This window comes from Bos taurus, chromosome 2 (genome assembly GCF_002263795.3).
Source record: "Bos taurus isolate L1 Dominette 01449 registration number 42190680 breed Hereford chromosome 2, ARS-UCD2.0, whole genome shotgun sequence".
NCBI classification, from domain to species: domain Eukaryota; kingdom Metazoa; phylum Chordata; class Mammalia; order Artiodactyla; family Bovidae; genus Bos; species Bos taurus.
The window spans coordinates 117,568,800-117,590,258 of record NC_037329.1 but is presented as its reverse complement, the minus strand read 5'-3'; the positions used below and the strand labels follow the sequence as shown (position 1 = coordinate 117,590,258).

The 21,459-nt window shown below is 43.1% G+C and overlaps 1 protein-coding gene across 1 annotated transcript in view; it reads left to right on the top strand.

Annotated features, from left to right (window-relative positions):
• Window positions 1-21,459, top strand: part of DNER (delta/notch like EGF repeat containing) — a 391,251-nt gene that overhangs the window by 180,814 nt on the left and 188,978 nt on the right. Inside the window, exon 5 of the mRNA XM_003585774.3 lies at window positions 13,004-13,149. Coding sequence (XP_003585822.1) covers window positions 13,004-13,149 — 146 coding nt within the window. The remainder of the gene's footprint in view (window positions 1-13,003; window positions 13,150-21,459) is intronic.

Sequence of the window (21,459 nt, the reverse complement as noted above, 5' to 3'; positions counted from 1 at the left end):
TTTCCTTTTCCAATGCATGAAAGTGAAAAGTGAAAGTGAAGTCACTCAGTCGTGTCCAACCCTCAGTGACCCCATGGACTGCAGCCTTCCAGGCTCCTCCATCCATGGGATTTTCCAAGCAGGAGTACTGGAGTGGCATGCCATTGCCTTCTCCGTCTGGTTCTGTTAGGTCCTTGCTATTTCTGTCCTTTATTGTGCTCATCTTTGTATCATATGTTTCCTTGGTATCTCCAGTTTTCTGGAGATGTCTAGTCTTTCCCATTCTGTTGCTTTCCTTTATTTCTTTGCATTGATCACTTAGGAAAGCTTTCTTATCTCTCCTTGCTATTCTCTGGAACTCTGTATTCAATTGGGTATATCTTTCCATTTCTTCTTTGCCTTTCTCTTCTTTTCTTAGCTCTTTGTAAGGCCTCCTCAGACAACCACTTTGCCTTCTTGCATTTCTTTTTCTTGGTGATGGTTTTGGTCACCATCTTCTGTTCAATGTTATAAACCTCTGTCTGTAGTTTTTCATGCACTCTGTCTATCAGATCTAATCCTTGGAATCCATCTGTCACTTCCACTATATAGTCATAAGGGATTTGATTTAGGTTATACCTGAATGACCTAGTGTTTTTTCCCGTACTTTCTTCATTTTAAGCCTGAAGTTTGCAATAAGAAGCTCAGGCCAACCAACTAACAGGGAGGGAGCAAAGCTCTACCCATCATCAGACAACTGGATTAAAGATTTACTGAGCATGGCCCCCACAACTGCACTCATCTCACAGTTAGCAAAGTAATGCTGCAAATTCTCCAAGCTAGGCTTCAACAGTATGTGAACCGAGAACTTCCAGATGTTCAAACTGGATTTAGAAAAGGCAGCGGAATAATATTAAGTATTTTTCCTAAGCTATTGCTTAGTTTCCTTCCAGTCCTCTTGTGTCTGATATAAGCTGAGCCAGTTTGATGGCCAACTGTAAATAATAAGGAAGAGGAAGAAGAGGGGAAAGTGATGGAGTTAGTATTTTGTGAATTTGGAATAATAAGTAGTAGCTAAATGGTGATTCATTCTACATCAAGTGGCAGAAGTGGGGGATATAGCACAGGAGAAGGAGTTTGATGTGGTTCCTTTGCGGACCTGTGTTGGCCAGGGTGTGATCTAAGCCGTTGTAATGGAGATCTCGAATATAGTGCTTAAATTACAAGTTAATTTCTCCCTCATGTTTCTGAAAATGTGATCTGATTGCTTGCTGCTCTAAAGCCAATTAAGAGGCAAGTTTGGTGAAAAGGAACGTTTACTTTATTTTGGAGGCTGGCAAACAGGGCAGGAGAGTGGTGATGAAGGGGTGGAGGGTGGGGAGAGGATGGTGAGGGCAGATTCCTGTCCAAAGGCCGATTCCCCCACTGACAATCAGTGGGCAAGAGATTTTTCAAGGGGAGTTTCAGGGGTGTATAGACAGAGGGAGGGGGTACATGCAACAACAACACAGCTCTGATGGTCATCTTGAAATTAGTCGTCGGTGGTCTGACCGGCATCAACTTGCTTGTTTAAGTACAGTTAATCTTCAGTTCCCGGGTCGGTTTGTTCCCATTTCTTTGAGGCCATTTCTCAGAATTGTGGCAGCTCATGTCATGGCTGCTTTCTGATCACCATGTAGTTAACTTCTTCCACTTGGTGGGGGTTTCAGTATCTATAAAACAGCTTGCAGGGTATGGCTCTGAATATTACCTATAGCCCTTGGAGAGGAGCTAAAGGTCCTTGATTTTGTTTAATGACCAAACTATTGTTATTTTTGTTTGTTTGCTTGACTAGTTTCCGTTGCTTATGCATTGTCTCACGTCTCTGATCAAACTTAGTCTTTGGCTAAAAGTTTTCTACAGACAGAATGCAGACAGAGGACATGATGGGCAGAGGGGAGGACCATAGGGTCCTGCTCCATTTCTAGGGGTCCTGTTACAATCTAGAGGTGTCTGGTCCAGGATGGAGGGCAGTCCTAGAGCCTCAGCACACAGATCCCATCTCTGGATTTACACTGGCTGCCCTGGCTGTCACCATTGCTTTGGTGTGTCAGCCACTGGGAAGCCGGGAAGGACAAAGGGAGCACTTGCTTAATCTTCATAAATGCAACACACAGAAGTGCCACACAGCCTGTCCCCACACAGCCTGTCACTGAGGAGAGGCTGGGTGGCTCTGTTGTTCCCAGCAACAGTTCCCAATTCTATCATTGAACATGGGGAGAATGGTTACCAATGGGCAACCTCCCACGATTCAAACACTCAGGTCTTACTCAGGACCAATGATTCAGTCTAATAATAGTGGAGAAAGGAGTGTGGTAGGGTGAATAAAAAAAAATTGAACAAAATTATAGCACTCTGAGCTACTAACCCTTTACTGCGGGACAGATACTTCTTTTGAGAAAGTGTAGAATGTCAACCTAAGAACTCTTAATCTAAACCTTTTTGTTCATTTTTTCAGCCTGTATGTCCATATTGAATTTTCAGGTTTCCCTGCAGGGTGAATAGGGAGATGGTGCTGCTAACATATTGGCCAAGGTGGTTGTTAAGGGTTGCTCTGTTGTGACCGTGGAGCTTCCCTGGTGGCTCAGATGGTAAAGGATCCACCTGGAATGCAGGAGACCTGGGTTCGATCCCTGGGTCAGGAAGCTTCTCTGGAGAAGGGAATGGCTACCCACTCTAGTATTCTGGCCTGGAGAATTCCATGGACAGAGGAGTCTGACAGGCTACAGTCCATGAGGTCAGACACAACTGAGCAACTAACATTTTCACTTCTGTATATGATGGTAAGATTTGTGGAGAATAAACCAATCTCTCTGCAGGGGGTAGCAAGCTAATTGTATTTTTTTTCTATAATATGTTCCCATTATCTTTCTAATGTCTTTTTCCCTTTGGAGCGAATGATATGCTTAATATATATTTTTCCTAGTCTTCTGGCTAGGTGCAGTCCACCTGATGACTTAGATCAGTGATGGTGGTGACAGTGCTTGGATTGTTGCTAATAGGGGCCGTTGTGTTTGTCTCTAATTCAGAAAGCATTTTTGGCCATACCTGACTCAGGAACCCCCAGAAAATGGGATATTCTGAACAGGTGATTTTTTCAAAAAGCAATTTACTGCTGCAAGCCACAGAGCTCAAAAGCGAGCAGACAAGGAAATGAACAACAACAGAACATAAACTTTCACAAGGAAATCCAAAGAAAGCCTTGTTTAGAAAAGATAAAAAGAATAAAGTCAGGATGGTCGGACTGGCCAGGCAGGTTCTCCAGTGAGTGAGGCATCACTGTGTTTGTACTTGAGGGGTGGTGACAGCTCTTCAGCACTCCTTCACTTTCCCTGCTTAGCTCATGGTCTGACTGCATTCTGCATATGTGCCGTGGAAGGAGAGCTGTGTTCCTCTAGCAGGCAGTATATTCATAACCTTATTTTAGCATCATGCCACCCTGGACCTGGTCTTGGTTCCAGTTTGTACCCTGCATCAAGCTCTCTTCTTGTCTCTGGCCAGATACTGTCAAAAGGTGATTTATTTCTCAGGTTCTGCCTCTCAACCCCAGGTACTGAGTCACAAATTCACAGGGATCCTGACCAGCTTATTAAGCTTTGCACCAGCCTCCAGCCCACCTTCTTAAAGAGCTGGCGCAGAGACACCACCTCATTCCTGCTTCTGTGGACCGAATTGTGGGAATTGGAGGTGTTTGCCTTCCCAAGGCCCAAGTTACTGTAGAAGCCCTGGGTCTCTAGCTAAAGCTGAAAGCTGTGATATTTTAAACCGTTCATGCCTATCCGGTGCCAGCCATGGGACTTCCAGGACTGTGAATAGTTTTTATAGGCTATAGTTTTGTGCCTAGTGATTCACCAAGTCTTAATAGGAAAACTCAGCCATCTGTTTCCAACACCTACGGCTCACGTATTTATGGTCAGAGTTTTTATTTTGCATGTGTGCATTCCCTTTAACAGGAAAGAAAACGGTCTTCATAGCCAAACCACTGAAGTGAGAAATGCAAATCTCATTTGCTCTTAATCCCAATGAGGTATTTACTACAAAGTCCATTTGAGACTCTTTGGTGTTAATATTGAAGAAGACGAGTGGTAAAATAAACAGTTAATGGCCTGGAGCCAGCCCTCTCATGCGTGCTGACTGATGAGGGCCCCTTCCATTCCAGAGGTAATGACAGGGCCCCCCTTTCAGTTGTTCTCGACTTCTCATTGGCACCAGGGGAGTGGGTTTGGCAAAGTCACTGTTTTGAAAGGACCGTAATGATGGCAGGACATTTTATTACTGTATTAATGAGCACAGTGTGGGGCCATGGGCAGGACAGAGTGTTTGTGTATGTCTGTGCAAGAGTTGGGGCGTGGGGAGAAGGAAACCCAGTTTTTATCTGTCATTGTAACTAGTTACTGGGGAGTGTTCACAGACCCCAAGGTAATGAAGGAGAGTTTTCCTTCATTATTGTTTTTAAAACTCCTTAGGGAAATCACTCTCCGTGGTAAAGAATCTGCCTGCCAAACAGGAGACACAGATTTGATCCCTGGGTGGGGAAGATCCCCTGGAGGAGGAAATGGCAACCCACTCCAGTATTCTTGCCTGGAGAATCCCATGGATAGAGGAGCCTGGTGGGCTACAGTCCATGGGGTCACAAAAGAGTTGGACATGACTTAGTGACTAAACAACAACAACCCCCGAGATAGTTTTCTTTGTCATGGACCCAGGGTCCTCCTTTATCTCTTTCACAGTGCAGCAATCTTTTCTTATCGATACCACTGTGGAAAAGTCATGTAGTTATTTATTTCAATAAAATTTTCTAATATGATTCTGGTCTGGTCTGATAGCCATTTATAACCGTTCCCTTCTCCAAGGGATCTTCCCTGACCCAGGGACTGAACCTGGGTCTCTTGCATTGCAAGCAGATTCTTTACCATCCGAGCCACCGGGGATGCCCACAAATGTAACACTAAGTTTATCTTGTGAATATTGGTCTGTAAAACTTGGTTCTGAGCCCTGGTCTCTCTCTTTTCTCCAGGAGTTCACTTTTTCCCAGTGGTCTAGAATCCCCCTCATTCAGGTGAGGGCCGATTGTAAATCTTCAGCCCTGACGTTTCTAACTACTCATGTCCTGTGTTGGACCACCACCTTGGCTGCTCCTTTTGGTGGGATGGGGATGGATGGGGGAATCTCAAACTTAATCTGTACACAGTGGAAATTCTCGTCACTGGCCAGCACCACTGCACATGAGGTTGCTATCCTATGTATGATTTCTTCTTTTCTCTCATCCAGTCCAGACAAAAGTCTTGTTTGTTCTTCCTCCAAAATGCGATCTTTGAAAAAGAACAGACTTGTAAACCCAGTGCGGGAGGGAGAGGGAGAGACAAATAGGGAGAGTAGCATTGAAACATATACATTACCATATATAAAACAGAAGTTATTCAGTTGCCCAGTTGTGTCCGAATCTTTGCGACCCCATGGACTGCAGTGTGCCAGGCCTCCCCGTCCTTCGTCATCTCTCGAAGTTTGCCCAAATTCATGTGCATTACACTGGTAATGCCATCCAACCGTCTCATCCTCTGAGGTCCTCTTCTCCTTCTGCCCTCAATCTTTCCTTAAATAGATCTTTCCTGAAATATAGAGCCAGTGGGATTTGCTGTATAATATGGGGAGCTCAAACCTGATGCTCTGTGACAACCTAGAGGGGTGGGATGGGGCGAGAGGTGGCAGGGAGATTGAAGAGGTAAGGGACATTGGTGTACCTATGGCTGATTCATGTTGATGTATGGCAGAAACCAACACAATATTGTAAAGCTATTACCATCCAAGTAAAAATAAATTTATTAAAAAAAGAAAAAGCATAAAGCTCGTGTTTTCCACACTCTTTCGTGGGTGCTCATCACACTAAGGCCCACGAGATCCCCTCTGATCTAGCCCCTCCTGCCTCTGTATCCTCATCTGGGCACTGGCCCCTGGCACACTGACCTCCTCATCGATCTGATGATGTCCTCAGCTCTCCTCACTGGCTCTTTTTTTAGCCTTCAGGGCTCAGCCTAAATGCTGCTTCCTGTCTGGAGCTCAGATATCATCTGGTGAGTGATTTTAACTCTCCCTCTCGCACAATTGCACTCATCTCACATGCTAGTAAAGTAATGCTCAAAATTCTCCAAGCCAGGCTTCAGCAATATGTGAACTGTGAACTTCCAGATGTTCAAGCTGGTTTTAGAAGAGGCAGAGGAACCAGAGATCAAATTGCCAACATCCACTGGATCATGGAAAAAGCAAGAGAGTTCCAGAAAAACATCTATTTCTGCTTTATTGACTATATGCCAAAGCCTTTGACTGTGTGGATCACAATAAACTGTGGAAAATTCTGAAAGAGATGGGAATACCAGACCACCTGACCTGCCTCTTGAGAAACCTATATGCAGATCAGGAAGCAACAGTTAGAACTGGACATGGAACAACAGACTGGTTCCAAATAGGAAAAGGAGTATGTCAAGGCTGTATATTGTCACCCTGCTTATTTAACTTCTATGCAGAGTACATCATGAGAAATGCTCAGCTGGAAGAGGCACAAGTGGAATTAAGATTGCCGGGAGAAATATCAATAACTTCAGATATGCAGATGACACCACCCTTATGGCAGAAAGTGAAGAGGAACTCAAAAGCCTCTTGATGAGAGTGAAAGAGGAGAGTGAAAAAGTTGGCTTAAAGCTCAACATTCAGAAAACAAAGATCACGGCATCTGGTCCCATCACTTCATGGGAAATAGACGGGGAAACAGTGGAAACAGTGTCAGACTTTATTTTTTGGGGCTCCAAAGTCACTGAAGATGGTGACTGCAACCATGAAATTAAAAGACGCTTACTCCTTGGAAGAAAAGTTATGATCAACCTAGATAGCATATTGAAAAGCAGAGACATTACTTTGGCAACAAAGGTCTGTCTAGTCAAGGCTATGGTTTTTCCTGTGGTCATGTATGGATGTGAGAGTTGGACTGTGAAGAAGGCTGAGCACTGAAGAATGATGCTTTTGAACTGTGGTGTTGGAGAAGACTCTTGAGAGTCCCTTGGACTGCAAGGAGATCCAACCAGTCCATTCTGAAGGAGATCAGCCCTGGGATTTCTTTGGAAGGAATGATGCTAAAGCTGAAACTCCAGTACTTTGGCCACCTCATGCAAAGAGTTGACTCATTGGAAAAGACTCTGATGCTGGGAGGGATTGGGGGCAAGAGGAGAAGGGGACGACAGAGGATGAGATGGCTGGATGGCATCACTGACTCGATGGACATGAGTCTCAGTGAACTCCGGGAGTTGATGATGGACAGGGAGGCCTGGTGTGCTGTGATTCATGGGGTCGCAAAGAGCTAGACACGACTGAGTGACTGATCTGATCTGTCCTGTTCTGCCCTTCACCCTGCCCCCCCCTCACAGTTGGGTTACGCACACGGGATGCACAATTTCTCCTCTTAGAGAGACTTAGCACTTTAGCCTCATAATAAGAATCATAGACTTGGATTGAACACAGTTATGATTCAAACAAATGTTTACCCATGAGCATTTTCAGAGAACTCTAATTTTACATGCCTTGTGGTCGGAATGAAGGAATCTAAGGCCGCAAACGTGAGATGATGAGATATCCTTCCTTGACAAAAGGTGGGAGAACCCCTGAAACTTTTGCCAGGAAGCCTTCATTTCCTTTTCTCCATTTCTGCTTTCCTTGTCTTGAGTGTCTCCTTTTCCTGTGTCTAATGAAGTTTCTATCTCCTGCTTTGCTTTACTTTTTCCGTCTTCCTTCTTCCGCCCCTCCATCTCTTCTTTTCCCTCCTCTTTTCTTTTTTATTTCCCTTTCCCTTTTATATTTATACTCTTTCTAGTCTTCTTTCTTGCTTTTAATTTAAGCCAGACTTTTGCCTGAGCAACTTCATAGCATCCCATGTGTCATCAGTTCTCCAGTTTTTGAAAAGACCATAGAAGGCACAGGTGTTGACACAAGCTCATTCTCAAGCAGCTCTGCAGACAGAATCGGGCAGTCACCCTTATTCTGACTTGGCCAGTTTTTGTCTTTAGCTGATCAGTTGGTCTACAGATCTTGGAATTCTGAATATAAGGACAAGCCTTTCTATCCAGGCCTGTCTCAGGAATTATGTTACATATATTGATTACATACGATTAAGGAAGAGAGAAAATTCATGACCATTTGCTTGACATTTCTCACAAGCGTGTTAGAAGTGCCATTGTTTGAGGGCTGAGTCAAAGAGGTCACATTGTCTTTTCAGCAGCTCTCCAGTGATCACCCATAAAGCCCTGAAGAACTTCTTTTCTCAAAAAGTGAATTCTGTTTTATTTCAGATTCCTGCTTTTAATGTGAGCCAGGCTTTTGCCTGAGCAATTTCATAGCCTCCCATGTGGCATGAGTTCTCCAGTTTTTGAATAGACCATAGAGCACACTTCCTGCTCCTGGCATGTGGGCTTTCCTGAGGGCTACTTTGCTTTAACCCAGCTGCACTTTGAGGAAACAAACTGGATGGGATTACTTTTCAGTGGGCTTCCCCAGTGGCTCAGCAGTAAAGAATCTGCCTGCAGTGCAGAAGATGCAGGAGGTGTGGGTTCAATCCCTGGGTGGGGAAGATCCCCTGGAGAAGTAAGTGACAACCCACTCCAGCATTCTTGCCTGGAAAATTCCATGGACAGAGGAACCTGGTGGGCTACAGTCCACGGGGTCGCTAAGAGTCGGAGGTGACTGAAGAGACTCGGCATACAGGGCGTGCACGCGTGCACACTTTTCAGTAGGAGGAACTCCAAGCATTTCCCCCTTAGACGTGGCCAAAGGGAGGTGCAAGCAACTTACCAAAATAACAGACCTCGAAGGAGCCGCTGGGCACCGTTTTCCTCGTGTGAAGAGTGACTGCTGAAAATAACATGCTTGTAATGCTGCGGACTCACTTTCGCATGATTAGGTGACATGATCAGAAATGATGGAGGAATGTGTGACACTCTGCTGCAAAGATTGATTTCTTTAATAGTTTACTAAGGGGTTTGAAGATCAAAATACTCAGGCTTATTAAGCAAGTAAAGCTAATAGAGAAACTTGTATCAAAGTTGTCTCCAGGAAGTTTAGAGACTATGATGAGTGAGGGAATATGGCCTAAATATCAGAGTTGTGTAGACTTTCAAAAATAGATGTGTAAAGTGTGCTTTCAAGAGGCTCACATGCGTGTCTCTAATTCAAGGTGATTGTTACCTTCACAAGAACACTACTTATGTGACTGAGATTAGTTTTTCTATTGGCCCAGTGGTTCTTAAGTGGAAGCACATGTCCAGATTACTTAGGAAGTCTTTTTAAAACACATGCCTACAGGGGCCTACCCAGACTATTGCTACTGAGTCGTTTGTGTTGGAGCCTGGAAATAGGTACTTGGAAAAATCCCCTGCAAAATTGTGAAGTGTCTGGTTTCAAACTAGTTAAGGAGCATAATTTAAAAAGACACACGTACCCCAGTGTTCCCTGAAGCACTGTTCACAGTAGCCAGGACATGGAAGCAGCCTAAATGCCCACTGATGGATGAATGGATAAAGAAGTTGTAGTCCATATATACAATGGAGGAATGAAATTGGGTATTTGTAGAGAAGTGGATGGACTATTAAGTCTGTCTTACAGAGTGAAGTAAGTCGGAGAAAAACAAATATTGTTTATTAAGTCATATATGCAGAATGTAGAAAAATGGAACAGATGAGCCTATTTTCAGGCAGAAATAGAGACACAACATAGAGAATGGATACGTGGCCATAGGGGAGGAAGGGCAAGGAGAGATGAATTGGGAGATTAGGATTGACATATATACGTTACCATGTGTGAAATAGTGGAATAGAGGAAGCCTGCTGTAAGCGCAGGGAGCTCAGCTCGCTGCTCTGTGGTGACCTAGATGGGTGGGATGGGGGGGAGGTGAGAGGGAGGCTCAAGAGGAGGGGAGCACATATATACATATAGCTGATCCACTTCGTTGTGCAACAGAAACCTAACAGAACATTGTAAAACAGTTATACTCCAAAAACAAAACAAAACAAAAACTAGTGAAGACCACTGCTCTTGACTGAAAGTTTGGAGTAGCACAAACCAAGGGTGACCCCTCCCTGTAACCTTAAAATCCTGTATGATGCCTGGTTTGTAGAAGTGAGTGTAAGAAATGTTCGCTGAGAAAGTGAAACCAAACTATTCAGAAAACCATATTGTGCATTCATTTAAACTGCTTATTCATTTAAATTTCTACTGGCTTAGTAAATAGTTGAAGAGAATTTTTAAAATAACCATTGAAGAGATGTATCTTCTGGATAATTAGAGAACATTCTGTGATCTAAATGCTTATGAAGGGGACAGATGCTGTAGATTTTTCAAGTAATTTGATGTGAAACTAGAGAACAAAGCAGCGAAATAGACAAATACATTTTTAATTACTATCTGATTTTTACCTCCATTATATTATGGGTAAAATGTCTTTTAGAATAAGAATTCTGGTAGCTCCCCTATGTTGTTCCAGATTCTATTTGTCTATCAAAGTTGATGAGCATTTTTTTTTTCAGTAAGCTGGAATTTGTATATTCTAATGATGGCTGTTCTTCCAAGTGCACTCAGATTGACAACACATTCTGGAAAATCCTCTTTGGGATTTGTCTGTGCTGTGCTGGTCCTGTATGCACCTATATCCTGAATTCCTATTTGCCACCTCCATGAGGCTTGTCCCTTGCCCTCAAGGAAGTTTCAGTAAGGGCAGTTTGGTAGGTAATCATCCACGACATAAAATAATCAGAGACCTCTATGTAACAGTGCGGATTGACATTGTGCAGCTGGGAAAGGACTGGGGTATTGCTCATGAATAAGGTGTGTGTGTTAGTCTCTCAGTTGTGTCCGACTCTTTGTGACCCCATAGATTGTAGCCTGCCAGGCTCCTCTGTCCATGGAATTCTACAGGTGAGAATCCTGGAGTGGGTTTCTGTGCCCTTCTCCAGGGGATCTTCCGGACCCAGGGATCGAACCTGAGTCTCTTACTTCTCCTGCATTGGCAGGGTGGGGTAATAGGAAGCCCAGGTGGTGGTAGTGGTAAAGGTGGGATAGGGTGGGATCTGAGCTATGATGACAGGAGGAGGAGGAGTATTCCAGGGAGAGGTGCTGTGGGAACGTTTGCAGAGTTGGGGTGATCAGGGCATGTGAAGGCACTGTGAGGAGGAGGTGTGCAGTGTCTGCACGACGCGGGGCCACGGCTGAGAAGTTGAAACTCTATAGAGGAGGTGCGTTTGCCTAAACCATCCTTTTCCTTCTGTTCCAAAGCCAATTTACCATAAAGTTTTCAATAGGAAATCTTAGGAAGAGAGCAACTAGTTCTCTATGGGTGTAAAAAGCACTCCTCCCGACTTGCCATGTCCATCTTTACTGAGACACTGGCTCCTAACTACAAACTTGAAGTTGAGGTGGGTCTCTACTGTGACTTGGGTCAATTTCCCAACATAACCTTGATGCTTGTGAATGGAGTTAAATTTTCCGCTGCTGTTTTGAACCCATCTTCTGCCTGTTGAAAACATCCCTTGCACTACCATAGTGCTTTGCCCTTTGCAGATTTATTGTTCCTAGATGCTTTTCAGGGTACAAAAAGCGGGGGGTGAGCCTGTCAGACAACCTCACTGTCTGCCTATGTCCAACTGTCACCATAAAAAGCATCCTTTTTTGATGTTAAAAGAGCCCCAGTTTTGATGATAAATTCTATGGTTACTCTCTTCAGGGGTTGCTATCTTTACTTACATGAGAAAATTGGGGATTTAGAGAGGCATGGCTGTCTAGAAAAATTTCTACTCCCCTGTCTTAAGCATCTTTTCTGGGTAATGTAGGAATCTTCCTTCTGGGTGATGAAGGTGTTAATTATAAGTTGTTCGTTTTTAAATTAAAAATTATCCCTAAACAAATGAATATTCTTACTAGAAAAAGGTACACTGTCTTTGTTGTTGTTGTTGTTCAGTCTCTAAGTCCTGTCTGATTCTTTGTAACCCCATAAACAGCAGCATGCCAGGATCCATGTCCTTCACTGTCTCCTGGGATTTGTTCAGACTCATGTCCATGGAGTCCATGGTGCCATCCAACCATCTCATCTTCTGTCTCCCCCTTCTCCTTCTGTTCTCAGTCTTTCCCAGCATCAGTGTCTCTTCCAATGAGTCAGCTCTTCACATCAGGTGGCCAGTGTATTGAAGCTTCAGCTTCAGCATCAGTCCTTGCAAAATAATTATCTTGTTGATGCATAGTCCTCACAGTAGTATTTCCTTATTCCATTTGGAGGCTATTATTTATTTGACATTTATTTCTATCTACTCTCTGTCTCTTCATTCTTTCTGGAGTTATTTCTCCACTCTTCTCCAGTAGCATATTGGGCACCTACCAACCTGGGCAGTTCATCTTTCAGTGTCATATCTTTTTGCCTTTTCATACTGTTCATGGGGTTCTCAAGGCAAGAATACTGAAGTGGTTGAAATTGATACCATGCAGTCAGATTGGTGATCAAGTTGATATTTAGTAATAAATTCAATGTAAAATGTGTCTCGTGTTGCATGCCACTGTGAGGGCACTGAGCTGTTCACACAAGCCCATAGCAGGGGAGATTTACTGCTTGCAACTACTCAAAGTAGCCAAGAGAATGGAGAGCTGGAAGTTGCAAGATAGTGGCTCCCAGGGAAAAGACAGCTTCAAACGCAGGGCTGGAATTCAGACAGAGTGGCCCCTAGAGGGCAGGAAAAGGATCTCAGGTGATGTCGGAGTGCCTGGGGTCCTCCGAGTCAGGCGTTCCTTGTGATTCTTGGGAAGAATGTCCTACCTTAACGGCCCGAGGTCCGAATGACCACTGGCCACGTGTTTTATTCCTTGGCCTGACTTACTGCATTTTGATTTTTTTGCCAGAATTGATTCTTGTGTAATCTATATCCATAGTCTTGTCAAAAGAATGTTGGTCAAGCTTTACATTTCCTATCATCCTGCTTTCTTTTAGGTTTTGTGAATGATTCTATTACTAAATCTATCGTGGCTTTGCGCTTGACTCTGGTGGTGAAGACCAGCACCTGTGTGCCGGGGGAGAGCCGTGCAAACGACCTGGAGTGCTCAGGAAGAGGAAGGTGCTCCACGAAGCCGTCAGAGGTGAGGGGGACACCTGGGAGATTTGCAAATGCATGTTTACATTAGGGTATATTTACATATAAGCACACACACACACACACACATATATATATACACACACGGACTGCAGCCCCCTAGGCTCCTCTGTCCATGGAATTTTCCAGGCAAGAATACTGGAGTGGCTTGCCATTTCCTTCCCCAGGGGATCTTTCCAACCCAAGGATTGAATCCTGGTCTGCTGAGTTGCAGGTAGATGCTTTACTGTCTGAGCCACCAGGGAAGCCCATCAATTCAGTTCAGTCGCTCAGTTGTGTCCAACTCTTTGCAGCCCCATGGACTGCAGCACGCCAGGATTCCCTGTCCATCACCAGCTCCCAGAGCTTGCTCAAACTCATGTCTGTTGAGTTGGTGATGCCATCCAACCATGTCATCCTCTGTCATCCCCTTCTGCTCCTGCCTTCAATCTTTCCCAGCATCAGGGTCTTTTCCAATGAGTCAATTCTTCCCATCAGGTGGCCAAAGTATTGGAGTTTCAGCTTCAGCACTGGTCCTTCCAATGAATATTCAGGACTGATTTTCTTTAGGATTGACGGGATTGATCTTGCAGTCCAAGGGAAGCCCATATATATATACACACACACATATATGTTGTGTGTTTGTGTGTGTGTGTGTGTGTGTGTATAAAGAATGAAAGAGGAGAGAGCAAGTGCATTTGCTGAAAATATCCCCAAATTTCTGGTTTCAATTATTTGTATGCAACTTACAGATATATAAATTTCCATATAATTTTCAAGGTAAATACTGGAAAATTGTGCAGTCCTGGACCCCCTTACTTTGGTATCCAGTAGAGATTTTGTGAGAAGTAATTATCATATCTGGTCACAGAATCAAGAGAAGCAGAAGAAAGAAATGCTAAGACAGTTATCTATTTCCCTGTTGTGACCTAATTCCCTTCTGAGACTTTGCATGTCCCCAGTGGTGACAACAGAGTTACAGAAGTGAGGGAAAAGTAAGAGAAGGATTGGGGAGGAGGCAGGGTGAGAAGGCTGATTCACTCTGGCCTTTGTGGACCAGGGCCATCAGCTCTGGAAGACGTGAGTCCTGGGGCTCCCTGGTGCTCCAGTGGTTAGGACTTCATCTTCCAAGGCAGGGGATATGGGTTCAATTCCTGGTGAGGGAGCTAAGATACCACATGCCTCTTGGCCAAAAAACTGAAACATCAAACAGAAGCAGTATTGTAGAAAATTCAATAAAGACTTTAAAAAAATGGTTCACATAAAAAAAAACCTTAAAAAACAAGAGACTTGAGCCCTGTCTCCCCTTCTCTTTAGCATCTGACATCACATGGGGAAGCCTGAGATTTCCCGTTTTCTTCTTTCTTGGCCAGCTTGGACTTGCTTCTTCTCTATCCTGAAAATGAAAGTGAAATCACTCAGTCGTGTCCAACTCTTTGCGGCCCCATGGACAGTAGCCCATGGCATTTTCCAGGCAAGAGTACTGGAGTGCATTGTCATTTCCTTCTCCAGGGGATCAAACCCGGGTTTCCTGCATTGCAGGCAGAGACTTTACCTCTGATGGGAAGCTTTATTTATCCACTTATTCTATTAATAAATAAATAAAGGCTATTGAGTGTTCTTCTGTGACCATCCAAGTTAGTACAGAAGTGTGAGAAGTGATGGAAGCAGTGGGGTACTTGTTTGATAAGGAAGTTCTAGAAGAGATGAATGTGAGAGGCTGAGGAAGGCCAGCCTCTCGAGGTGGAAAATCATCAGATCTTCCCAGTGAGGCTGCAAAGAGGAGGCGCAAGGGTCTTCCCCAAATTCACTCTTCTTTTTAATATATATTTACTGAAGTATAGTTGACTTACAGTGTTTCAGGTGTGCAAGCAAGGTGATTCAGTCATATGCAATGCGGGAGACCTGGGTCCTATCCCTGGGTTGGGAAGATCCCCTGGAGAAGGGAAAGGCTACCCACTCCAGTATTCTTGCCTGGAGAATTCCATGGACTATCATTGGGTCACAAAGAGTTGGGCACAACTGAGCGACTTTCACTTTCACTTCACTTTCATACGCATATATTATTGTTGAGATTATTTCCCGTATAGATTATCACAAGATATTGACTATCGTTCCCTGTGCTATACAGTAAACCTTTGTTGCTCATTGCATATCTATTTTTAAATGGGAAATCTAGCATTTTATTCATACTAAGTCAAATAAGTGGAATCAAAATGTCATAAATTTTTGAGTTAGGCAAAAATGCATAAGTTTTCTAAAATATATATTATACTTATTTTATCTATATTGTATACAAAAGCTTTTCTACTATGCTTGACAAAAGCTTGAGAAAGGACATCAAAAAAAGAAAACTTTTTAAAAAAGTCTTAAAGAAAAAAAAAAAAATTGCCCCAAGAGCCAAAAATAAATGGGAACTGAAAAAAAAAAAGTCTTATTTATTTTATTTATGTGGCATGGTGGGTCTCAGTTGAGGCCCTCAGGAACGTTTATTGAGTTGCATGAACTCTCTGGTTGTGGTATGTGGGCTTAGTTGCTCTCTGGCATGTGGCATGTGGAATCTTAGTTCCTGGACCAGAGATGGAATCTGTGTCCCCTGCATTGCAAGGCAGATTTGTAGCGACTAGACCATCAGGGAAGTCTCCCCAAATTCATTCTTAATATTCCCAGTGACCAATTCTGCAGCCTGATTAGCCCTCAAAAGCCATGTGGATGGCAGGGAAATGTCTTCAATGAAGAACCAAGGGCTGTACTTGGAATCTGGGACTCATAGAGTGCTTTCTCTTATAATGTGACCCTTCTGGGGACACTTTTCAGCTGAAAAGCATTTGCCAGGTTATCTTAAGACATCCGTGTTGGTGACATTTGGCCTGCCTTTGGGTTTCATCTGCATGAAAGCTTAGCTCAGAGGCTCTGCCTCTTAGAATGGACTTATTCCAAAGGCGGTAGACGTATTTAGCACCTGGCAGGCTACTTGGCAAATGTCAGAGCTCTTTGTTTCTTTGAAAAAATGACTCAAAAGCCTTGGAATCCATGCTAACGTCAGCACAGCTTCTTATGGCTCCAGCTCCTTTGAAGAGCTCTGAGTGCCCTGGCCAGAGATAACACCTCTACCCTCCGTCTGCACCTCCCAGTTCCACAGCAGGTGCTTCTAAAGTGCTGTTGATTCTGTCAAAGCCTGCGTTTACCTTCATTGAATTTAAGGAAACTGTGACCAGTCATCTCATCTGAGACACGATAACTACCCCCTGGTGACTGTAAGCAAGTGGTCAGGCTGGAATTACCATGTTGTTCATAGACCTACCACATTGTTATCTTGGAGAGAAATGTCTGGAAACTAGCCTTATTGTTCCTCAAAAGCTGAACGAGCCATGGTAGGAGTGAGAATGGAAAGGTGGGGAATCTTTCCTATGTCTATTTGAGTCCTGTGGGTTTCTGTGATTGTCGTCATGGCTGTTGAAGAGATTTAGGAGTAGTTTGCTAGTAATAAAAGACTCGTTCTCAAGATTCTTTCTTTTTATTGTTTCTTAAAATTAGAAATTATATAGTCCAACCTTTCACCTAATGCAAGAATCTATTCCATCGGACAAAACAAAAAGAACTGTATTTGGTGGTTTAATTTTATTGTTTCTAATCATTTTTCTATTGTTTTGTTAGATCATCCATCAAAATAAAAGCAATTCTGTTACTTCCACACTACTCTCATTTGATAATGGAACTCATTTCTCTTTTGTCGGAAGTGCTTTAGCTGGAGAATATTTCACAATTTCGAGTGATGGGTGGTTTGTGACAAAGTGTTTGTTCGCTGTTCTTAGATATCCCACCAACCTGGGAAGGCTTTTTAGGAGCTATTCCTAAAAACTAGAGTATAGTTGCTTCACAGTGTTGTGTAGTTTCTGCTCTACAATGAAGTGAATCAACCATGTGGTGTTAGTTGCTCAATTGTATCCAACTCTTTGTGACCCCATGGAGCCTGCCAGGCTCCTCAGTCCTTGGAATTCTTTAGGCATGAATGTTGGAGTGGGTAGCCATTCCCTTCTCCAGGGGATCTTCTCAACCCAGATATGTATGCATATATCCCCTCCCTCTTGGACCTCCCTCGACACCCCCATGCCATCTGTGTAGACCCATGTAGGTCATCACAGAGCACGGAGCTGAGCCCCTGTGCTATACAGGAGGTTTCCATTAACTATCACTTTACACATGGCAGTGCATATACCCTGAGAAAACCATAATTCAAAGAGACACATGCATCCCAGTATTCACTGCAGCACTATTTGCATTAGCCAGGACATGAAAGCAACCTAAGTGTCCATCGGCAGATGAGTGGATAAAAGAGTTATGATACATATATACACTGGAATATTACCCAGCCATAGAGAGGAATACAATGGGTCATTTGTAGAGACATGGATGGACCTAGGGTCTGTCATACAGAGTGAACTAACTCAGAAATAGAGAAACAAATATTGTATATTAATGTATATATGTAGAATCTAGAAAGATGGTACAGATGAACCTGTTTTCCGGGTAGGAAAAAAGACACAGACTTTGAGAATGGACAGGTGGGCATTGTGGGGAAGGGGAGGGGGGACAAAGTGGGAGACTGGGAGCTCTCTATTTTTGAAGACTGCTTTTGTTACAAGGGTTAATTCTGATCTTCTTTATGCAAGAATCTTTGGCTGTTGACCACTCCTTGAACTTTGTCCGCAAGGTTGGCTGCTGCCTGTTTGATGATTCTTTAATTATCTTAAAGGTAACTGTCATGGCTCTTTCTGATGTGGACCTTTAGCCTTCTTTTGATCAGTTAGGTTCCATGACTCTGTCTCTCAAGAGTAAGAGATGTGTATTAATCAGGATTTTCCAGAGAAATAGAACCAATGGGATATATCTACATGTGTCTCTATGTGTGTCTGTGTTATATGTGGATGTATATAGATAGAAAATTTATGTAATTTTAATATTTATTAATATTATATACATGTACACACAAACACACACATATATACGTCAATCAATTAAAGACATTTGTTTTAAGGAATAGGTTCATTGTTGTTGTGTTCAGTCACTAAGTCATGTCTGACTCTTTGAGACCCCATGAACTGCAGCACACCAGGCTTCCCTGTCCTTCATTATCTCCTGAGTTTGCTCAAACTCATGTCCATTGAGTTGGTGATTCCATCCAAGCATCTCATCCTCTGTCACCCCCTTCCCTTCCTGCCCTCAATCTTTCCCAACATCAGGGTCTTTTCCAATGAGTTGGATTTTCACATCAGATGGCCAACGTATCAGAGCTTCAGCTTCAGTATCAACCCTTCCAATGAATATTCAGTGTTGATTTCCTAGAGGATTGACTTGTTTGATTTCCTTGCTGTCCAAGGGACTCTCAAGAGTCTTCTCCAGCACTGCAGTTTGAAACAATCAGTTCTTTGGTGCTTAGCCTTCTTTATGGTCCAACTCTCACAATTGTACACGACTACTAGAAAAACCATAGGCTTGACTATACGGACCTTTGTTGGTAAAGTGGTGTCTCTTCTTTTTAATATGCTATCTAGGTTTGTCATAGCTTTTCTACCAAGGAGCAAGCATCTTTTAATTCATGGTGTTCATTGTGGCTCTACCATTATGAAGTCTTGGGGAATCAAAAATCTAATGGAGGATGCTGGGCTGAAGATTCAGTAAAGAGTTGCAATTCTTACAGAGGCAATCTGCAGGTAAACAAGGAAGAGCTCATGTTGCATCTGAAATCTGAAGGCAGAATTCCTTTTGCTGGGGAAGGTTAGCATTTTGGTCCATTCTGGCCTCAACTGATTGGATGAGGCCCACCCTCATTATGGAGGACAATCTGCATTACTCTAAATTCACTGGTTTAAATGAGAATTTCATCCAAAAGCACCATCACAGGAACATTCAGAAGAGTCAGTTCAGTTTAGTCACTCAGTTGTTTCTGACTCATTGTGACCCCATGGACAGCAGCATGCCAGGCTTCCCTGTCTATCACCAACTCCCGAAATTTACTCAAACTCATGTCCATCTAGTTGGTGATGCCATTCAAGCATCTCATCCTCTGTTGTCCCCTTCTCCTCCTGCCTACAATCTTTCCCAGCATCAGGGTCTTTGCAATGAGTCGTTCTTTTCATCAGGTGGCCAAAGTATTGAAGTTTCAGCTTCAGCATCTGTCCTTCCAAAGAATATTCAGGACTGATTTCCTTTCGGATTGACTGGTTGGATCTCCTTGCAGTCCTAGGGACTCTCAAGAGTCTTCTCCAATACCACAGTTCAAAAGCATCAATTCTTCAGCGCTCAGCTTTCTTTATAGTCCAACTCTCACATCCATACGTAACTACTGTAAAAACCATAGCTTTGACTAGACAGACCTTTGTCAGCAAAGTAATGTCTCTGCTTTTTAATATACTGTCTAGGTTTGTAATAACTTTTCTTCCAAGGAGCAAGCATCTTTTAATTTCATGGCTGTAGTCACCATCTGCATTGATTTTGGAGCACCCCAAAATAAAGTCTCTTACTGTTTCCATTGTTTCTCTGTCTATTTGCCATTAAGTGATGGGACTGTATGCCATGATCTTAGTTTTCTGAATGTTGAGCTTTAAGTCAACTTTTTCGCTCTCCTCTTTCACTGTCATCAAGAGGCTCTTTAGTTCTTCTTCACTTTCTGCCATAAGGGTGATGTCATCTGCATATCATGAGGTCATTGATATTTCTCCCAGCAATCTTGATTCCAGCTTGTACTTCATCAATCCCGGAATTTCACATGATGTATTCTGCATATAAGTTAAATAAGCAGGGTGACAATATACAGCCTTGATGTACTCCTTTCCCCATTTGGAACCAGGAAATCCCATCTTCTGAAGCTTGTTGCTTCTTGACCTGCATACACATTTCTCAAGAGGCAGGTCAGATGGTGTGGTATTCCCATCTCTTGATGAATTTTCGAATTTGTCATGATCCACACAGTAGAAAGCTTTGGCATAGTCAATAAAGCAGAAGTAGATGTTTTCCTGGAACTGTCTTGCTTTTTTGATGATCCAACGGATATTGGCAATTTGATCTCTGGTTCCTCTGCCTTTTCTAAATCCAGGTTGAACTTATGGATGTTCACAGTTCACGTACTGCTGAAGCCTGGCTTGGAGAATTTTGAGCATTACTTTGCTAGTGTGTGAGATGAGTGCAATTGTGTGGTAGTTTGAGCATTCTTTGGCATTGCCTTTCTTTGGGATTGGAATGAAAACTGACCTTTTCCAGTCCTGTGGCTACTGCTGAGTTTTCCAAATTTGCTGGCATATTGAGTGCAGCACTTTCATAGCATCATCTTTTAGGATTTGAAATAGCTCAACTGGAATTCCATCACCTCCACTAGCTTTGTTCATAGGGATGTTTCCTAAGGCCCACTTAACTTTGCATTCCAGGATATCTGGCTCTAGGTGAATGTGAGTGATCATACCATTGTGGTTATCTGGGTCATCAAGATCTATTTTGTACAGTTCTTTTGTGTATTCTTGCCACCTCTTCTTAATATCTTCTGTTTCTGTTTGGTTCATACCATTTCTGTCCTTTATTGAGCCCATCTTTGCATGAAATGTTCCCTTGGTATCTCTCATCTTCTTGAAAAGATCTCTTGTCTTTCCCACTGCATTGTTTTCCTCTATTTCTTTGCACTGATCACTGAGGAAGGCTTTCTTATCTCTCCTTGCTATTCTTTGGAACTCTGGATTCAAATGGGTATATCTTTCCTTTTCTCCTTTGCCTTTCATTTCTCTTCTTCCCTGATAGCTCAATTGATAAAGAATCCGCCTGTAAAGCAGGAGACCCTGGTTTGCTTCTTGGGTCAGGCAGATCTGCTGGAGAAGGGATAGGCTACCCGCTGCAGTATTCTTGGGCTTCCCTTGTGGCTCAGATAAAGAATCCGCTTGCAATGTCGGAGACCTGGGTTCAATTCCTGTGTTGTGAAGATCCCTTGGAGAAGGGGAAGACTACCCACTCCAGTATTCTGGTCTGGAGAATTCCATGAACTGTGTAGTTCATGGAGTTGCAAAGAGTTAGACATGACTGAGTGACTTTCACTTCCATTCAGAATAATGTTCAATCAATTATCTAGGCATATGGCCCAGCCAAGTTGCCACATAAAATTAACTGTCACAAGATTCTTTCCATTTTTTTCTCTCTGATTCATTATGGTTCCCTTTCTACCCAATTACATCCTTTTCCCACAAAATTAAAGGATTGGTTTTAAATTTTGGATTACCTAGCATTCACCTGAGGCTGTTGACAAGAAGTCTTATTCCAGGCCCACCACTTAGAT